At 40.1% G+C, this 17,944-nt stretch overlaps 1 protein-coding gene across 2 annotated transcripts in view; it reads right to left on the bottom strand.

Moving 5' to 3' along the window:
* Positions 1–17,944, bottom strand: part of LNX1 (ligand of numb-protein X 1) — a 159,475-nt gene that overhangs the window by 13,138 nt on the left and 128,393 nt on the right. For both annotated transcript variants that reach the window (XM_004382898.2, XM_004382899.2), the window contains 3 exons: positions 11,063–11,197; positions 4,381–4,558; positions 2,885–3,113 (listed from right to left, as the gene is read on the bottom strand). In XM_004382898.2, the coding sequence (XP_004382955.1) occupies positions 2,885–3,113; positions 4,381–4,558; positions 11,063–11,197 (542 nt within the window). The remainder of the gene's footprint in view (positions 1–2,884; positions 3,114–4,380; positions 4,559–11,062; positions 11,198–17,944) is intronic.

The following is a 17,944-nucleotide window of genomic DNA, read 5'->3' as shown; positions in this document are numbered from 1 at the left end:
TAACATAAAGAGTAGTCCCAGGCTGGTGGCAGCCTTGGGCTACCTGGTTGAGGTAAATGTCACACTGATCTAGGGGACATACTCTCAGCCTGGACTACCCAGGGTTACCTTAGATGAAGCTCCGCTGAACATGAACACACCATCCAAAGACATGCAAAATACTCTAGCAAGAGTAAGTAGACCCCCCCAACCAGAGCAGTATCAGATCCCCAGTTTTTTTCAGATAATGGTGTTATGGACTATAAAAACTATCATTCAACCCAGTGATTCCATTTTTTTAAAAATTTGTCATCAGATAACACTTGTCCGTAAGGAACGCACAGTGTAATTCATTACAGCATTGCTTGTCAAAGCAAAAGGTGCAAAACACTTTCATTGTCCACTACCAATAAAACCAAAAACCCATTGCTGTCAATTCCAACTCATAGTGACCCTATAAGAACTGGTTAAATAAATATGGTACATCTATACAATAGAATACTACTGAGCCATAAAAAAGAACTGGCGGCTTTATATGCACTGATATGAAATGATACCCAGGTATATTGTTAGATTAAAAAAGAAAACATAGTACATAACAGAGTGTATGCTACCTTGTAGTTGTGTGTTGTGTATACATACATGTGTAGAACAGGGGTCAGCAAACTACAGGCCAGCCCATCACCTGTTTTTGTAAATAAAGTTTTATTGGAACACAGCCATGCCTAGTCATTTATGTATTGCCTATGGCTGCTTTCATGCTACAACAACAGAGCTGAATAGTTGTGACAGAGAACATAAAGCCTAAACTGTCTGGCCTTTTCCAGAAAAAGTTTGCCAACCCCTGACATGGATGCTACTTGGAAAAATACACAAGAAATTGGTAACAGTGAGTCGCCTCTGGGGAGTGGTTCTGAGGGGACAGGGTGCAAAGAAGACTTACTTTTCATTCTATATATACCCTTTGGTAAGGAGCCCTGGTGGTGCAGTGGTTAAAGCAATTGACTGCTAATCAAAAGGTCAGTGGTTTGAAACCACCAGGTGCTCCGAGGGAGAAAGATGTCTGCTTCTATAGAGATTTACAGCCTTGGAAACCCTATGGGGTTGCTATGACTCGGAATCGACTTGACAGCAGTGGGTTTGGTTTGGTGTTTATACCCTTTGGTACCATCTGAATTTTCTATTGTGTTTCTCACCTGTGGGTAGAGGAAGAAATGAAGGAAACTAGGAATTGCCAAGATGACTCAAAATCAGAGTCTTCTATGCTGGCACTATTTTACACTTGCTTTCTACTTTCCTTGCAGAGGGAAGGAGAAAATCCAGACCACACTTATAGCAAGAAAGAGAAGTGCAGCTACCAAGGACAAGTCACAGAAGGGAAAGGGAAAGAAAGCCACTCATTTGGTTGTATCTGGAGTAACAAGCATCGCACATTTGTCCTGTCTTGAATGAGTAATAAGAAACTTTGATTATATGTCAAAATAGCTTTCAAACAAAAAATTAAGAATGACTTATTTTAATAGATTCCAGCTTCAGAAATATTTTTTTAAAACAAAATTTTATTTTAAGTAAGCCTCTCTCTCTTCTTCCCCTTAGGCACAGTTTTCAAATGTTTAGAGATTTTTAAACTATCTCAGGGCTCAGTTTTCAAATGTTTAAAGATTTTTTTAAAGTGAACCGATTTAAAAAAATAATTTATCAACTAGTGAGTGAAGGCTCAAAAAGGAACCTAGGTCAGTTTGTATTTGAGGTGGATATATATTTTTTAATCTCATTTAAAATTAAAATAATAAGAGAGAAAGAGACCCATTTCCACCCTCAAAAAAATATACTAAAATCAAATATCCTGCTTTCATTCATTTACCCTATGCTAACATATCATCTTCAATGACTCATATTTAACATTTAAATCATGCATTTGGAATTAGCAAGGTCAACAGTGGAGCCATGGTGGCACAGTGGTTAAGAGCTTGGCTGCTAACCAAAAGGTCAGCAGTTCGAATCCATCAGCAGCCTCTTAGAATCCCTATGGGGCAGTTCTGCTCTGTCCTATAGGGTCACTATGAGTTGGAATTGACTCGACAGCAATGGGTTTGGTTTTTTTTTTTTTTCATTTTTTTATTTTTGGTTTAAAGTCAATAGTATGCTCTGATGAAGGTGAACAAGCCCCAGTGAATTTGCCCTTTGACTATTTAATCTCTTCAGATAGCCATTTAGTAGGGCAGCCCCCAAATCTGTCCCTGGAGTGTTTGTGTGAGACAATTAAATGTTTCACTGTAAGGCTCTAGTTACATGTCACTAAAATTACAACCCAGCTGCTTCCTGAAGTTTGAAACCAGAATTTTTCAGGACCAGAAACTAGGGAGAGAGAGTCTGAGAAATGTTTCCAAATAGCACATGCTTAAACATCTGTGCAGAGGCAAAGGGCTCTGCTGTACTGCTTTATGGGCCGGCACCTGAATGCTGCAGAGGTAAAGCCACGGAATGGAGTCATCCTCCATGCAAGGTCCCAGGGCTGCACCTAGCAAATTACGAAGAGGTGAGCCTTCCTCTGGAGAGTACAGCTCTGCTCCAGAGTGTGTAAACACAGGTTGGATTTCTGCCCCCTCTCCCTGTCAGCTGGGTTCCTTGGTGTATAAACAACCCCCACAACTATCCATGGCGGACCTGCAAGCTCCTCAATATGACTGCTTAGCAGTGTTTCCACATCCAGGTTTTTGTTCCTGCCCTAGGATTTCTGCATGCATTTCCAGTTACAAAAGGGAAGACAGAATTATTACCAATAGTCCCGCAACCAAGCCTGGGTCTCATTAAGATGCTAGTGCCCTGAATCAGAACAACAGTGGCCTAAGAAATGTAATTGTTGCCTCCCATGCCTCCACAGGGATGTCACGTTGGGACTCACCGTGGTAATTCCAGCCACATGACCCAGGATGGGGACCAATTGCCAGGTGGGGCCGTGTTGTGGTTGGAGTCCAGGGCTGCTGGGCTGCTGCAGTCTTCCTGGAGCTCCTGTTCTTTGACTTCCAAAGCTTTGAGTACCACCAATGAGGATGTGCTTTTCAGTAATGCAACTGCCTCGCTCCGGCTGACCTCCGTTAGTTCAATTCCATTCACATTCAACAGAATGTCACCTGATGGCCAGGGACAACAGAAGCCATCCTGAGTGAGGGTGAAAACAGTAACTTCTTAAAGTGCAAAGGGGCAGGGTCTGGCTGGGGTGCAGGGCAGTGGTGAAGGCAAGGGGCACATCATCGTTCTCTTACCGACATGAAGTTGCTTCTCATATAGCAAATGTAAAGAGTGTGTGCATTCCAATGGGCAAGTAGGAAACTCAATGGGATCTTATTTGGGGTTTTCTAAAGCATACTTATTGATATCTGGCTTTTATCTTTAAAAAGAAAGGAAAGAAGGAAGGGAGAAGAAGGGGGGAAGGAAGGAAGAAAGGAAAAGAGATTAGCTTTGTTCACTATTTAATGAAAGAAAGTCTCCTTTTCCACTCCTTTTGTTATTTGTGTTTAGTGTGAAGGGGGAGCACCTGGCGAAAGCTCCCAGCACCTGCAAAGAGGCTGGCATGCAGTAGGCCTTCAATAAATATGGACTGAATACATGAATAAGACACTACCGATCAGAGTGTCTGGCAGGGGAGTCTATAGCATGACGAAAAATGGTCCTGGAACTATGATCTTAAAGAAGTGGAAAAGAAGAATTAACAGCATTTCTATTCATTGCAAAGGTGATAATAGCTACCACTGGCTAAGCACCTACTACATGCTGGACCTTTTTCATACATCATATTGTATAATCCTCTAGCTCATGTTCTTGAATTAACAAGTCACTTCTTGGTTGATCTCATCATTCTCCACCCAGGTGCTTGCAGAATAGGAAGAGAAACTAAATACATACTTCCCCCACCCCCTTTTCTTTTATCTCCCTCCCGTGTTCCTACCTCCCTTGAATATCATCTTTTTCATATAGAATAACCATAGCAGAAGTAGGTTTTAGTTGCTGATTCTTCAGAAGCAGATCGCCAGTCCTTTCTTCCAAGGTGCATCTGAGTAGACTTAAGCCTCTAACCTTTTGCTTAGTAGCCGAGCATGTTAACAGTTTCCACCACCCAGGAACTCCATAACTGTATCTGCTCCCTGGTTACTTCGTGGGATTATTTGAAGGCTCTTGCTTACTAGTAGGCAAGGTGGACCACATCAAGCTTCATGAACTAAGAGGAGTGAAACCCAGTCTAGCAACTTTACTCAAGCCAATCACTGTCACTGGGTAACATTGATGTATCCTGGCCAGATCACCCTTATATTCTCTTGATAATTCTGGAAACAGTTACCTAATCCAGTAAGATGCTATTTCCTCTGCCACCCTAATTCCTTAAATTTCTTTACTTTTTACCTGTTTTTATTCTTCCGTCTCTGCTTATGACGCCTCCAGGCTCAACACTGATGACATAGATGGGCAAATCCCATTCCCTTTGTGATGCTCCCCCGGCCACGGTCATGCCCAGGGACTCGCTGCGGTCTTTTCGGACACTTACCACCTTCTCATGACAAGTGACTGCAGGGTGGAGCGACTGAAAGCACACACAGAAAAACAAATATGGCAGACTTGTTCACAAGGGGGATTCCATTTCCTACATGCAAAAACTATCCAAACTGCATACAGATATGATAGTGGTCCTTGGTATCACAGAAAAAGACATATGTAGAGAGCCCCATCTCCCTCCTCCTCCCCAACAATGTTACATTATCCTGAATTCTGTAGGCTGAGTCAGAGAAAATTTACATTTCCAATGGGACCAGTAAAACTGGAGAGAGGAACAGGCTGGAGACCACTGGAGAAACATCGAGCACACAAAGTGAACTACATCCAAATTTTTTCAAGTGAGTCATTTATTTCTGAAAGTAGTGTGTCAATATTTCTTAAAATTCTTATTAATCATGAATATCAGAATTTTTTTTCTAAGCTAAAAAAACATATTTCTATTAAATAGTCTCATTTTAATTTATGCAGGTAACCAATTTATAGAACCCCTCAAAGAAAAATAGTAATCAATTTCATAGATAACTATAGTTGTTCGAACAGAACAAGGGGATACTGCATGGTTTAAAATCATCTTTAATTAAAGGGTGTGCATCTGGGTTGTATCCTTTCACTACACTTATTCAATCTGTATGCTGAACAAATAATCTGAGAAACTGGACTATATGAAGAAGAACATGGCATCAGGATTGGAGGAAGACTCATTAGCAATTTGTGATATGCAGATGGCACAATCGTGTTTGCTGAAAGTAAAGAGAGCTTGAAGCACTTACTGATAAAGATCACAGACTATAGCCATCAGTATGGAGTACATCTCAATGTAAAGAAAACAAAAATCCTCACAACTGGGTCACTAAGCAACATCATGATAAATATAGAAAATATTGAAGTTGTCAAAGATTTCATTTTACTTGGATCCACAATCAACAGCCATGGAAACAGCAGTCAAAAAATCAAAGGACCCATTGCATTGGGCAAATATGCTACAAAAGACCTCTTTAAAGTGTTAAAAAGCAAAGATGTCACTTTGAGGACTAAGATGTGCCTGACCCAAGCCATGGTATTTTCAATCACCTTATATGAAAGTGAAAGCTGGAGAATGAAGAAGGAAGACCAAAGAATTGATGCCTTTGAATTATGGTGTTGGTAAAGAATATTGAATATACCATGGACTGCCAGAAGAATGAACAAATCTGCCTTGGAATAAGTACAGCCAGAATGCTCCTTAGAAGAGAGGGTGGCGACTGTTCAGCCAGGGATTGGACAGCTGCATAAAACAAAATGGGACTAATGAGGCATAGCAGTCCAGGGACAAGGACTGGAAGGCAGGAGGGGACAGGAAAGCTGGTGATAGGGAACCCAAGGTTGGGAAAGGACAGTGATGACAGGTCGTGGGGTTGTTAACCATTGTCATAGGGCAATATGTGTACTAACTGTTTAATGAGAAACTATTTTGTTCTGTAAACCTTCATCTAAAGTACAAAAAAGAAATTATCTATGTGAGATCAAACTGACAACAGCAACTCAAAAGGTTTGATGGGAAGCCTACCAGACAGTGAGTTGAAGACAATGGTGATGGAATAATTTGGAAAATGATAGTGAGAATAGCAGCACAACTGGAAGAACGTAATCGACATCACTGAATTGTACATGTAGAAATTTTTGAAATGGTGTATCTTTGGCTACGTATATTTTCACCAAAAAAAAAAAAAGGTCCTCCAAGGTCAAGAAGGGAGAGTGTTGACATGTCGTGGGGTTGACCAATGTCATAAAACAATATGTGTACTGACTGTTTAATGAGAAACGATTTGTTCTGTAAACCTTCACCTAAAGTACAATAAAAAATAAAAATAAAAAATTAAAATAAAAAAAGAGAGGGTGGCGAGACTTCGTCTCACATATTTTGGACATGTTATCAGGAGGGACCAGTCCCTGAAGAAGGACATCATGCTTTGTAAAGTAGAAGGTCAGAGAAAGAGAGGAAGACCCTCAACAAGATGGATTAACACAGTGGCTGCAGCAATGGGCTCAAACATAGCAACAATTGTGAGGATGGTGCAGGACCAAGCAGTGTTTCATTCTTTTATACATAGGGTCATTATGAGTTAGAACCAACTAGATGACACCTAACAACAACAAAAGCAAACACTAGAAACACCACTTCCTAGGTTCCCCCAATTAGCATCTTTCCTCTTACTCCAGCAGTTCTAAATAGTATGTAGTCAGTTATATCCTTTAATATTATACACAAAAATGTATTACACACATTGGATACACTGGGGACCAACTTTTGAAAGGCAATTTAATTAAGAGAACTATGATTTCAATTCAACAACACAGAACTAAGAAAATTCAATGCTATATACTAAATTAAACAGTGCCAGTATGAAACTTCTTACACATATTTGTGCATTTGTGCAAATTAATTTCTTTATGCTAATGTCTTAGAAATAGAATTGCTGAATCAAGGAGGCTGAGCATTTAAAATATTGATAGATATTGATAAACTGCCTTTGAAAAAGCTTATTATATCATTTATAATCTCACTAACATGTTGTGAAAATGGTGATTTCCCCACAATACTACCCAATACTAGGTTTTATCAATAGTTATAATATTTGCCCAGGTAGAAAAATATATTTCAATAATTTAACTGCATTTCTATGTAGTAAGTTTGAGCATCCTTTTATTGATATTGGGGTTTTTAATGGTAATCAGTACATGAGATCTTGCAGCATTATAATCATTAAAGCCCCTCTGACTTCATTTATGAAATGGGTAATGATGCACATGTCCTAGGAAACTCTGGCTAAAAAAAAATGGGATTACAGGGAAGACATGGCTTTTACCTATTAACATTTCATTCCAAAAAACTGAGTTGCTAAGTTCATTTAAAAGTGACAAAATTACATGTTTCATGAAATATTTCAGAATTACACTGGCTTCTTTCTTGGCACTCCAGTAAGTAAGAATTAGTGAAGTTTTAATTATTTTGTTGTGAATAAATATTGGCTGAATAATGTGCAGATTGGCCAGATACTCTTTTCAGGAAAGGAAAGAAATATTATTTGGTATCTACTTAAATGTATCAGGCCAGGCACGCTGAAACTCAACATTTAAAAAAAAAATCAGATCAACGAAAAACAGCCAGCATGAGAAGGAGTTAGTACTGAAGCCCAGGATGTCTGACTTTAAATCCATGCTCTCCTCATTACACCACTCTGCCTTTAGAGGTAATTTTTAAACACATGAATTAAAGGTATCTATGAAATATCAGGTAACTATCAGAAAAAAACGCAAAAGAATTAATTTCCCAATTTTCCCAGAAAGAGTTCAACTAGCTCATTAACTAAAGAACTCAAACCCAAATCTAGTTCTGTCAAATAAAATACATGACATGTAAGATTGAAATGCTGAGACCTATGTCCTCCTGGTTGTACAGATGTGCTATTTATGGTTTTAGGTACAAGTGTCTGGAGGGCAAAGTCTTCTCTCGCCCTTCCTCAGGGCCCACAGTTCTTACCTACCAACCTTGCTTGCAGTAGGTGTGCATTACCAGCCACTGAACACAGAGGTGTTTGGTTGTCACTTACAGACTCAATACGAATGACAGGGATGCCACAAATAAGACATGAGTTCCTGTGTCCTGTGTCTCTGATAACCACTGCTTTTCCCCACCAGAGACAGACACATCTTAGGAATGGAACAACTCAAGTCTCCCTGTGAAATCTTCCCACCCACAGTTGCCTAACTTTGGGGAAGGGGAAGAGTTAAATATGATAGAAATGGTTTTCTTTTCCTTCTATGTTTTTTCCTCACTCTCCTTTCCCTACTTTGGACAGCTCAGACTGTTCCCTAATGTTTAAAAACATAATTTATGATGACATAGTTCAAGCTTATTAAAAACTATCATGGGCACCTGTGTACTTACCATTTGGCTATAACAAATATTTACATTATTGCATATTTGCTTTGAGTTTTTAAAGTAAAACATTTTAGACATGCAATAAGTCATAAGGAATAAGTAGAAAGACCCACTCATGCACCTTGAAGCCCAACGTCAGAAATGAATGCTCCAGTACGGCTGAAGTTCCTCTGTGACTTCTCCCCAGTCACATGCCCTTCATCTCCCTCAAAGGAATCTAGCTCCTAAATTTGGTGCTTGTTGTTGGGTGCCATCAGGTCGATTACTTACAGCAACTCCGTGTGACACAGCGGAACTGCCCCATAGAGTTTTCTTGGCTGTAATCTTCACAGAAGCAGATCGCTAGGTCTTTTTCCCACAGAGCTGCTGGCTGGATTTGAACTGCCAACCTTTAGGTTAGCAGCCGAGCACTTAAACTTTGCGTCACCAAACTCACTGCCATCAGGTCGATTCCAATTCATAGTGACCCTATAGGACAGAGCAGAACTGCCCCACAGGGTTTCCAAGGCTGAAAATCTTTACAGAAGCAGACTGCCACATCTGTCTCCCGCAGAGCAGCAGGTGGGTTCGAACTGCCGACTTTTTGGCTAGCAGCCGAGTGCTTTAACCAGTGTGCCACCAGCGCTCTTTAATTTGGTGCTTATTATTCCTTAACTTTTCAACTGGCTAACATAAAAGTCTTCTCTCCCACAAACCCTTGGTTATTTCTTTGAATCAGTTAAGCCTCTACATTAAAAAAGCCACACTGTTTCCTAAATAAAGCAAAACTTTAGTAGAATCATTTAAAACTAAATCATTAAGGAGCCATGCATGTCTTAGTTTCTTTTTGAATATGCCACTTTTTTGGTGAGGGCATTTCAGAGGGCAGACAGAACCATAAATTAAAATGAAAATAACTACAATTTCCTACTAGGTCACTTTGTTATATGAGTTTTCTAGAAATTTATCATATGACAGAGGGTGGCATCAAAAATTTGTTTATGTCCTCCTGGCTCTTCCCATGATTCATGATGGTTATTGTTCTTGGGTGCCATTGAGTCAATTCTGACTCATAGTAACCCCATGGGATGGAGCAGAACTGCCTCATAGGGTTTTCTAGGCTGTAATCTTTATTGGAGCAGATCTACAGATCTTTCTCCTGCAGAGCTGCTTTTGGTGAGTCTGAACCGGCAACCTTTAAGTTAGTAGCTAAGCATTTAACCAATGTGCCACCAGGGCTCCTTTCATGATGGTTAGACAGAAGGAATTATAAAACCACAGTGGCCACTGGAGGCCTCATTATTAGTAGTTTAGTTAACCAAAATTTAATTTACTCTAGTTATTAAGCTTAATTAATTATTCTAGTTAATTAAACATGAACTAATTAATTAGTTATTAAATGAATAAACTAGTTTTCCTCTAATAAATACCATCAGTTTAATTTAAACATGCTAATAGCGTTTACTAGCAAAAAGATACTAGGGAGTCCTTATGCATAAAATGTTTTAGCAGGATGTACAGGTCCTGTACAGAATATGTAGCAGGATGTACAGGATCTGTCTTGACTGATTACTGTAAATAAACCTAGAATTTATGCATTTATGGGGCATGACTGGCTGGAGAATGGGTAGTGTGTGTAATTAACAGAGTATAAAAGCAGAGATGTTCCAAAAACAAAATTTTGATTCTTGTTTCAGCAAACATTGCTCAAAAACTCAACTCATGAGTTATTCCAAACTAAAACATATCCTGCTGTAGAAGAAAGGGGGTGTTCCCTCATATCTATTGCAAGAAGAATGGGCTGCCTATAAGATTTTTCTAGCTACGAGTGATGTAATGAAACCAGACTCCAAGAGAAATGACCGACGGAAGGTCAATGCCATTACAATAAGATATTAAGCCAAGGGTATAGGACTCTTAGTTTGGAATAAGCAAGGTTTGTGTTTCTTAGATGCCCATCCAAATGGAAAGGTTAAGGCAGTGTTTCTAATAGAAGCCACAGAGAGAAGCAGAAATTGGGCTAAGTCACTCCATTTAAAGAGAGGCAGTAAACGGTGACCTGAAGGATGGACTGTACCCACAGATGCATTCTGCTTGATCCACAGGGTTTTCTGGTTTGCCCAATCCTCACCACTCCCTAATACTACATAAGCTTCACGTGTTTAAATGATCTTCCCGGCCCCTCTAGGGATTTGATTTTGTGACTTCTGTAAAAACAAACAAATTAAAAATAGCAGGGGAAAGATTACCTTAATTTTCCAAAACCAGAGAACAGGCAACCCTCTTGTTTCGTTTAATAGTGAATGGAAAACAGTCCATAAGGAAAACGATTCTTTGAAAGCCTGACATCTATTTGGTTTAGACTAGAAATTAGGTTCCCATACACGGTCTGTAAGATCATATTTCAAAACTCTCCCACACCCTCCTCTCTCCTGCCTGGATAGGAGACACCTGTCATCTCACCATCTCATGAAGATGGGACTTTGAGCTTTTAGTTTTATAAGACAAGTCAAATAGTGTTTCTTTAAGTGACGAAGTCCAGAGATGATACTTAGAAATGTTGAAGTATGTAGCCTCCCTGATAAACAGCTCCCTGCAGGAGCAGTGGACATGGCCCTGGTGGGGCCTCACCTTGTGAGTGTGGCTCCTTTCCCCAGGCCCCGGGGAACGGCTGCCGTTGCTGTTCCAGCCCCCTTCCTGGAAGATGTCAGGGCTCTGCTGTCGAAACTGGCGGGACACAACCAGGTGGACGCGCCTCTCACTGGCCTGGGTGATAAGACACGGGTGTTAGCCACTGTCAGCGCTACCATCCACAGCATACAGCATCAAGCATGAAGATATGAGCTTATTTTAACCTTTCTTTTAGATGGAAAAACATGGTTCCTAGTATTTTTTATGTCAGTGCTCATTTTGTAACTTGGCAAGAGCATGAGAAGTGGTTCCTTCTTTCTTAAACCAGGTAGCAAACACTGCTCCATGGGAAAATCTAGGGAAGGGCTGACTCATGGAACAGTCTTTGAAAAGACACCGTCCAACACTGCTAATTTATTTTTAATTAATGATTTTGTTACATACAAATCACGTCTGAAGGTCTTTCTGGATTGAATCGGGTGTATGGAGTATAGTAGTAGCCCAGCTCAAATGGTCTAAGACCAAGGGTGAATAGTAAATAAAAAGTCATGTTGGGCATGGTGAATGCAATCAGTATCACTGAATTGTACATGTAAAAATGATTGAAATGGCAAATATTTTGTTATATACATTTCATTACAATAAAAAAAAATTTTAGAAGTAATATTGGGATTAGTGGCAGCAGAATTAATGAATTTAAAAACATATTCTACTTTAGAAATGGACTTTTTCTGTGCCACTAAATATCCCAGAACTCTTGGATTTGAAGACCCATAGGTGGGAATTAAAAAAAAACAACAACAGTGTTCTATTTAGTGAATGAGGGTTATGGGACCCAAAGGGGAAATCCAAGGAAGACAAGGCCAGAAAGGTCACCCTCTGAGTCTGAAACTAACAAATATGTTTTAAAAATGCACATCAGATCATGTTACTTTTCTGCTCTCAACTATCCAGTGGATTTCCACTACATTTAGAATGAAGTTCAGACTCCTCACCGTGGCCTTCAAAGGCCCCACCCACATCACCCATTTAGCCTTCTACCACTCTCCCCTTTGCTCACACTGGTCTTATTGTTCTTCCTCAAACACAGCCAGCTTGTTCCTACCTCAGGACCTTTGCACTTGCCATTTCCTCTATCTGGAATGTCCTTCCAATGCAGTTCATGGAAACTGGCTTTAGTATCTCCTCTCCAAATCATCACCATGTCATCTTGTTTACTTTCTTCATAGCACTTATCACTATATGAATTGCTTTTTCTTGTTTGTTTGCTTGTTATTGTGTCTCTCTTACTAGAATGTGAGCTCCTTGCAGGCAGGGACCTTACTTGTATATTCTCAGCACCTGAACATGGCACAGAATAGTGCTCATTCCTACTGAATGACTAAGTGAATGAAAAATGTAGGCACCATCAATTAGGGCAACTGACATTTCTACCGGGGGATTGGAGACAACTTCTCAATTAGTAAAATAAGCATTCCTTCTGTATTGTCAGGAAGGTGCCAACGAAAACATAATCTGGGAAAAATCACCTATTAACTTGGATTATACAGTGTTATACAAATACATTGGAATAAGGGAATTTTTTAAAAATGGTTCTTTATTCCTAAACTTATGCAAGTTTGCAAAATTTATTGTACATTGCCAAATAAATCTTCAATGAAAAATAAAATTAAAAAAAAAAAAAAACAGGCTTGCCAAATGTGCAGCTGTCAATCTGCCAGCCATCAGGATAGTAAAGAATTCAATAACGTATTCAAGACTTAACAGGTTTAAGGAACTTTAATGCTTAAAGAGTTCTGCCTTGTCACTTCTTATCTGAGCAACTGGCTATCAGAACTTTGTGGAAACGTAACCAAGTGAGCAAGAAAGCCAGAAAATCTTTATCTATGGTCCCCTTAACCAAAGTAGAATCAAAAGAAATAAAACATGCACAAATAACACAGAAGTGCCATGTCTCTCTGATGTGGTTCATAAAATGAAAAACTGAATCTCAGAGCAAATGCGTTAGAAACACTTCTTAACTTTGTAACCAGTTTGTGCAGAAAAATGTGCTTCTGGATTTCTTTTTTAAAGTGCTTAACGTCTAGAATTTACTTTTAAATCAAACGGGCGTATAATAAAAAAAAAAAATCTATTGCCAACCAGACAGGACTGATTCAGGTAAGGCAATAAAATGGAGAGTACATTGATTTGAGTAAGAATAAGAATTAATACATGTAAAGTTCCTATTAGTCTTTCAAATTTTAAGAGTTTATAAATTAATTCTGTTAAATACATTGGAATAAATTCAGTTAATCTGAGACAGAGTGGTCCTCAAAGTACAGAACATGGAGACATCCATCTAAATCAGTAAAACCCTTAAAGGGTAAATAGGGCAAACCCCAAGAATAAATAATAAAGAAAAAGAAATTTGGGGGTTAGTGGCAGCAACTCTGTAACAGCAGGAAGAGTAATCCTACATCTGACAGGCTCAAACATCTGGGAAGTGAGAGGATAAGCACTTTAGGAACAGAAGGATGGCTTATTGGGTTCTAACAGCCTGATTAAAGTCTTTGCCTTGATTCTTTATTTTTTATGTGACTATCACTAAGTCTCACCACTAGTCCTTTCTGCTATGTATGTTCATGTTTGCACAGAGCATTTGGAATAGCGAACTCATTGCTTATTGGAAAGGTCCAGTTCACACTGTAAGTTTGCAAATTGGCTTTCTGCTACGTATCAGTCCATGTGTGTCTGAGAGTGTGAGTCATTATTCCAGAACTGCTGACTTCTGAGATGCCAGATCTGCAGGACAGACAGGCTCAACCTTAGACCTGTGCCACTTAAATAAATATTGCTCCTGCAGTGGCCATAGCTGACCACCCATCACTTTAAGAAAAGTTGCTAATGGCTGAGGCATGGCTAGATTTGATTAGAAAGGCTCCCAAGAAAGACTAGGTTTAGGGACTAGAAAGATGGAGAAGAGAGGAGTAAGGCCTGGCTGCTCTTCTCTTCATCCAATTCCTTGACCAATCACCACCACAGCAGAGATGGACATTGGCCTGCCTTCCTTCACAGGTACGTTATCAAACCATGGAAAAGTCAGGTCATAAAAGGAGGTCATGGAAAGTCTATGCTCTCCTCGATTAGTTCAGACAATGGGAGTTGAGATGTTTGCTTCCTGCCTTTCTGCACCTTCCTTCCCTGAGCATATAACTCACTCTCACTCTCAGAAACAAGGACCTTGTTTTTAAGACCTTAAGCAATAAGCATCCCACCAGTGAAATCTGATCCCCATGGTTGTCCAACACCGAACAACCCAAACTTTCATGACTTTGTATTCTTACATTAATAAACATCCCTTTTCAGGCCACTTGAAATGTAGCAGCCATATGTTAGGTCATTATAAATTAGATGAATTTTTTTTTTTAGACAACAGGTAAAGCTCATTAGGGGGCAGTGGTGGTTCAATGGTAGAATTCTTGCTTTCCATGCAGGAGACCCTAGTTCGATTCCTAGCCAATGACCTCAGCACAGCCACAACCCATCAGTGGAGATTTGTGTGTTGCTATGATGTTGAACAAGTTTCAGTGGATTTTCCAGACTAATACGGACCAGGAAAAAAGGCCTGGGGATCTACTTCCAAAAATCAACCAGTGAAAACCCTATAGATCACAACTGTCTGATCACGTTGTGAATGGGGTTGTCATGAATCGGGGATCAACTCAATGGCGGGTAACACCAACGACGCTCAGTGAAAGTGTCTATTGTTAAGTATCACAATGGACAGTGGGCCAGTCCAGTTGATTCATTTCACATAAATCTAGAAAATCCTAATGAATAGGGCCCCAAAAGAAAGTTCAAGTCCTTTGCTCTCTTTCTTTCACATAAAGCCCAGTCATAATTTCTGTGCCCTTCCTTTGGTTGTTTGCCTGTCTTGAATTCCCTGATGTTTCTCATCACATATAAAGCCTGAGTCAGAGAACGAAAATAACAAGTCCAGGAAGCAATAATTAAGAAAGTTGACATTAAGAGCTATGGCATTCGTCAACTAAACTCAATTCTTGGAAGAGTATTTTGTAAGAACTATATCTCTTTCTTTGTACTGCAAGCTTCCCTTATCCTGATGAGGTTATCTTTGGGAACTCTCTGAAGCAAAAATTACTAAAAGATAAGAAGTGGTGAACATTCAGGTCAACATTTCAATTGCTGAGCCCAAATTTGCTCCTTTATCTTTGGGGAAACTCCGATATTTTGAAGCATCTCAGCAACGTGTTTGTCTTTAGGCCTGCACATTTATTTTGGATGAGGAGCAGACACGTGATCTACGCATCTCATAAGAATTGAGAAAATTTTAGATGTACGCATTGACTCAACTTGCCAGATAAAGTCCAAAGTGCCAAGAAGCAGCCTGCAAGAGCTATTTAATTCACATTTTCAAGCATAAATTTCTCACTGGGTTTTCGAATGCTGTATGCTGTCTTGGGTATTATGTTGTTAGGCTGGCAGGAACAATACCTCAATAATAACTCTGGTATAAGTTACTTGGAAATAAGTTCTTTGCAAGGCTGAATCCATGGTTCTTACCAGCCACCTTGTAAAATGCTTACACAGAGACTCTATTTGATGTGCTTTCTTTCCTAGTGTTGGAAAGCGTAAGGTGGAAAGCGGGGTAATGTGTTTGCCTTGGCTCTAACTCTCATGAGCACTAGATTCAGTCTAGAGAAACAGCCCCCAGCACCAGAGTCTTTCTTTCCACTGGTGTGAATGTGGTGTGGGTGTGGGAAAGGAGCAAGGGATAGTCACAGAAAGACTGAAGATGAGAATGGCAGAAACTTGTTTTTTCTTTATGTCACACCTGCATACTATGTGCTTAGGAGCCCTGGTGGCGAAACAATTAAGCACTCAGCTGCTAAATGAAAGATCAGCAGTTTGAATCTACTAGTGGCTCTGAGGAAAAAAAGACTTGGAGATCTGCTCTCATAAAGATTACAGCCTAGAAAACCCTATGGGGCAGTTCTATTTTGTCCTGTGGGGTCACTGTGAGTTGGAATTGACTTGACAGCACACAACAACAACAATACTACGTGCCAGGAAGACAGGTAAAAACAGACCTATCATTTAAATGACAAAACAGTCTAGGAAACAGTTTGCTGCAAGAGAGAGGTAGGTGGTATGGATTGAATTGTGTCCCCCCAAAATATATGTCAACTTGGCTGGGCCATGATTCCCAGTATTGTGTGATTGTCCACCATTTTGTCATCTGATGTGATTTTCCTATGTGTTGTAAATCCTACCTCTATGATGTTAATGAGGCAGGATGACAAGCAGCTGCGTTAATGAGGCAGGACTCAATCTACAAGATTAGGTTTTCTCTTAAATCAATCTCTTTTGAGATATAAAAGAGAGAAGCGAGCAGAGAGACAGGGGACCCTCATACCACCGAGAAAGTAGTGCTAGGAGCAGAACACATCGTCGGACCTGGGGTCTCTGCACTGAGAAACTCCTAGATCAGGAGAAGACTGATGACAAGGACTTTCCTTCAGAGCCGTAAGAGAGAGAAAGCCTTCCCCCAGAGCTGGCACCCTGAATTTGGATTTCTAGCCTCCTAACCTGTGAGAGAATAAATTTCTGTTTGTTAAAGCCATCCATTTGTGGTATTTCTGTTATAGAAGCACTAGATAACTAAGACAGTAAGACAGCCACTTTTTCCACAGGATATTGAAATTTGGGCAAAAAGACAGTTTAAGTATGACTATCTCAGTTAGTAAACGCAGCTAGAGGTAAATCCTTTTTACTTGAAGTTTCTTCTCTTCTCTCCCTTAAATGTCCCCCTAGGCAAATTCTGCACATACTGGTTACACCTTGGATAGCCTGATTACTGTACCATGTTCTTTTTCTCCCAAAGACCCAAGCATGAAACTCCCTCTCTCCTGTCTACAGGTACAGGAAAAGGGATTCCGACCACATCCACGTTCTGCCTTGTGGACCTCAGCTTGCTGGCAGACCTTTCAGTGAAACATTCTGTCCCCATAGCAGACATGTGCCTGCTCTGGGCCAGACACTACACTACAGGCCTTGGTGAAATGGCTCCTGCTCTCACGAAGCTTGTCCTACTTCAGGAACAGTCAGAGTAGACGCTGTGAAAGAGATATGGGTGACACAATGAGAGTCTTCAGAAGTGACACCAATTCCTTCTAGCTGAAGAAATATGAAAAATCTCATATCGAGAGAAAACCAGAGAATTAAAACTGGGTGGCATTTATAATGGAAAGGCTTGTGCTTTGTTTTGTTTTTTTTTTTTTTTGCTCTTTTTTTTAATGACTATTTTGCTCCATTCTATCGAGATTTGACTCAATACTGCCATTAATACTGTGAAATCTGTGAGAACTCAATGGGACTGCCCTTGACAGGGTGCAGTCTTACCACTTTTCTGTTGCTTTCTATTAACGGAAAATATTTGAGTTTTCCTTCTCTGACGGGTTTCCCCCTTACACAGGTTCGAGCTTTCCCAGGTTTTACTGTATTTATATGGTGGTAGTAAGTAGAGGCCAAAGAAAGGAACCACAATCCAGCAGCCTCATATTTAGCCCATTGCCATCGAGTCGATTCTGACTCATAGCGACCCTATAGGAAAGAGTAGAACTGCCCCATAGGGTTTCCAAGAAGCGGCTGGTGGATTCGAACTGCCGACCTTTTAGTCAGCAGCCTGCGCTCTTAACCAATGCGCCAGCCCATATTTAAACAATCAAATGCAGCTCTTAAAGCTGGAGGGAGGAACTTGGGAGTGCTACAGTGTGACCTCTCACAAGGTGAACGTTGTCCTCTGAGGTGTTCGCCTGAGAAGTGGCTCTTTTCCCTCCATAATTCACTATGAAGAATAACAGAAAAACCAGTTGCCAC

This window comes from Trichechus manatus, unplaced genomic scaffold (genome assembly GCF_000243295.1).
Source record: "Trichechus manatus latirostris isolate Lorelei unplaced genomic scaffold, TriManLat1.0 scaffold00101, whole genome shotgun sequence".
Lineage (NCBI taxonomy): Eukaryota > Metazoa > Chordata > Mammalia > Sirenia > Trichechidae > Trichechus > Trichechus manatus.
Note: the sequence above shows the minus strand (reverse complement) of the source record. Positions and strands in the feature narration are given on the sequence as shown.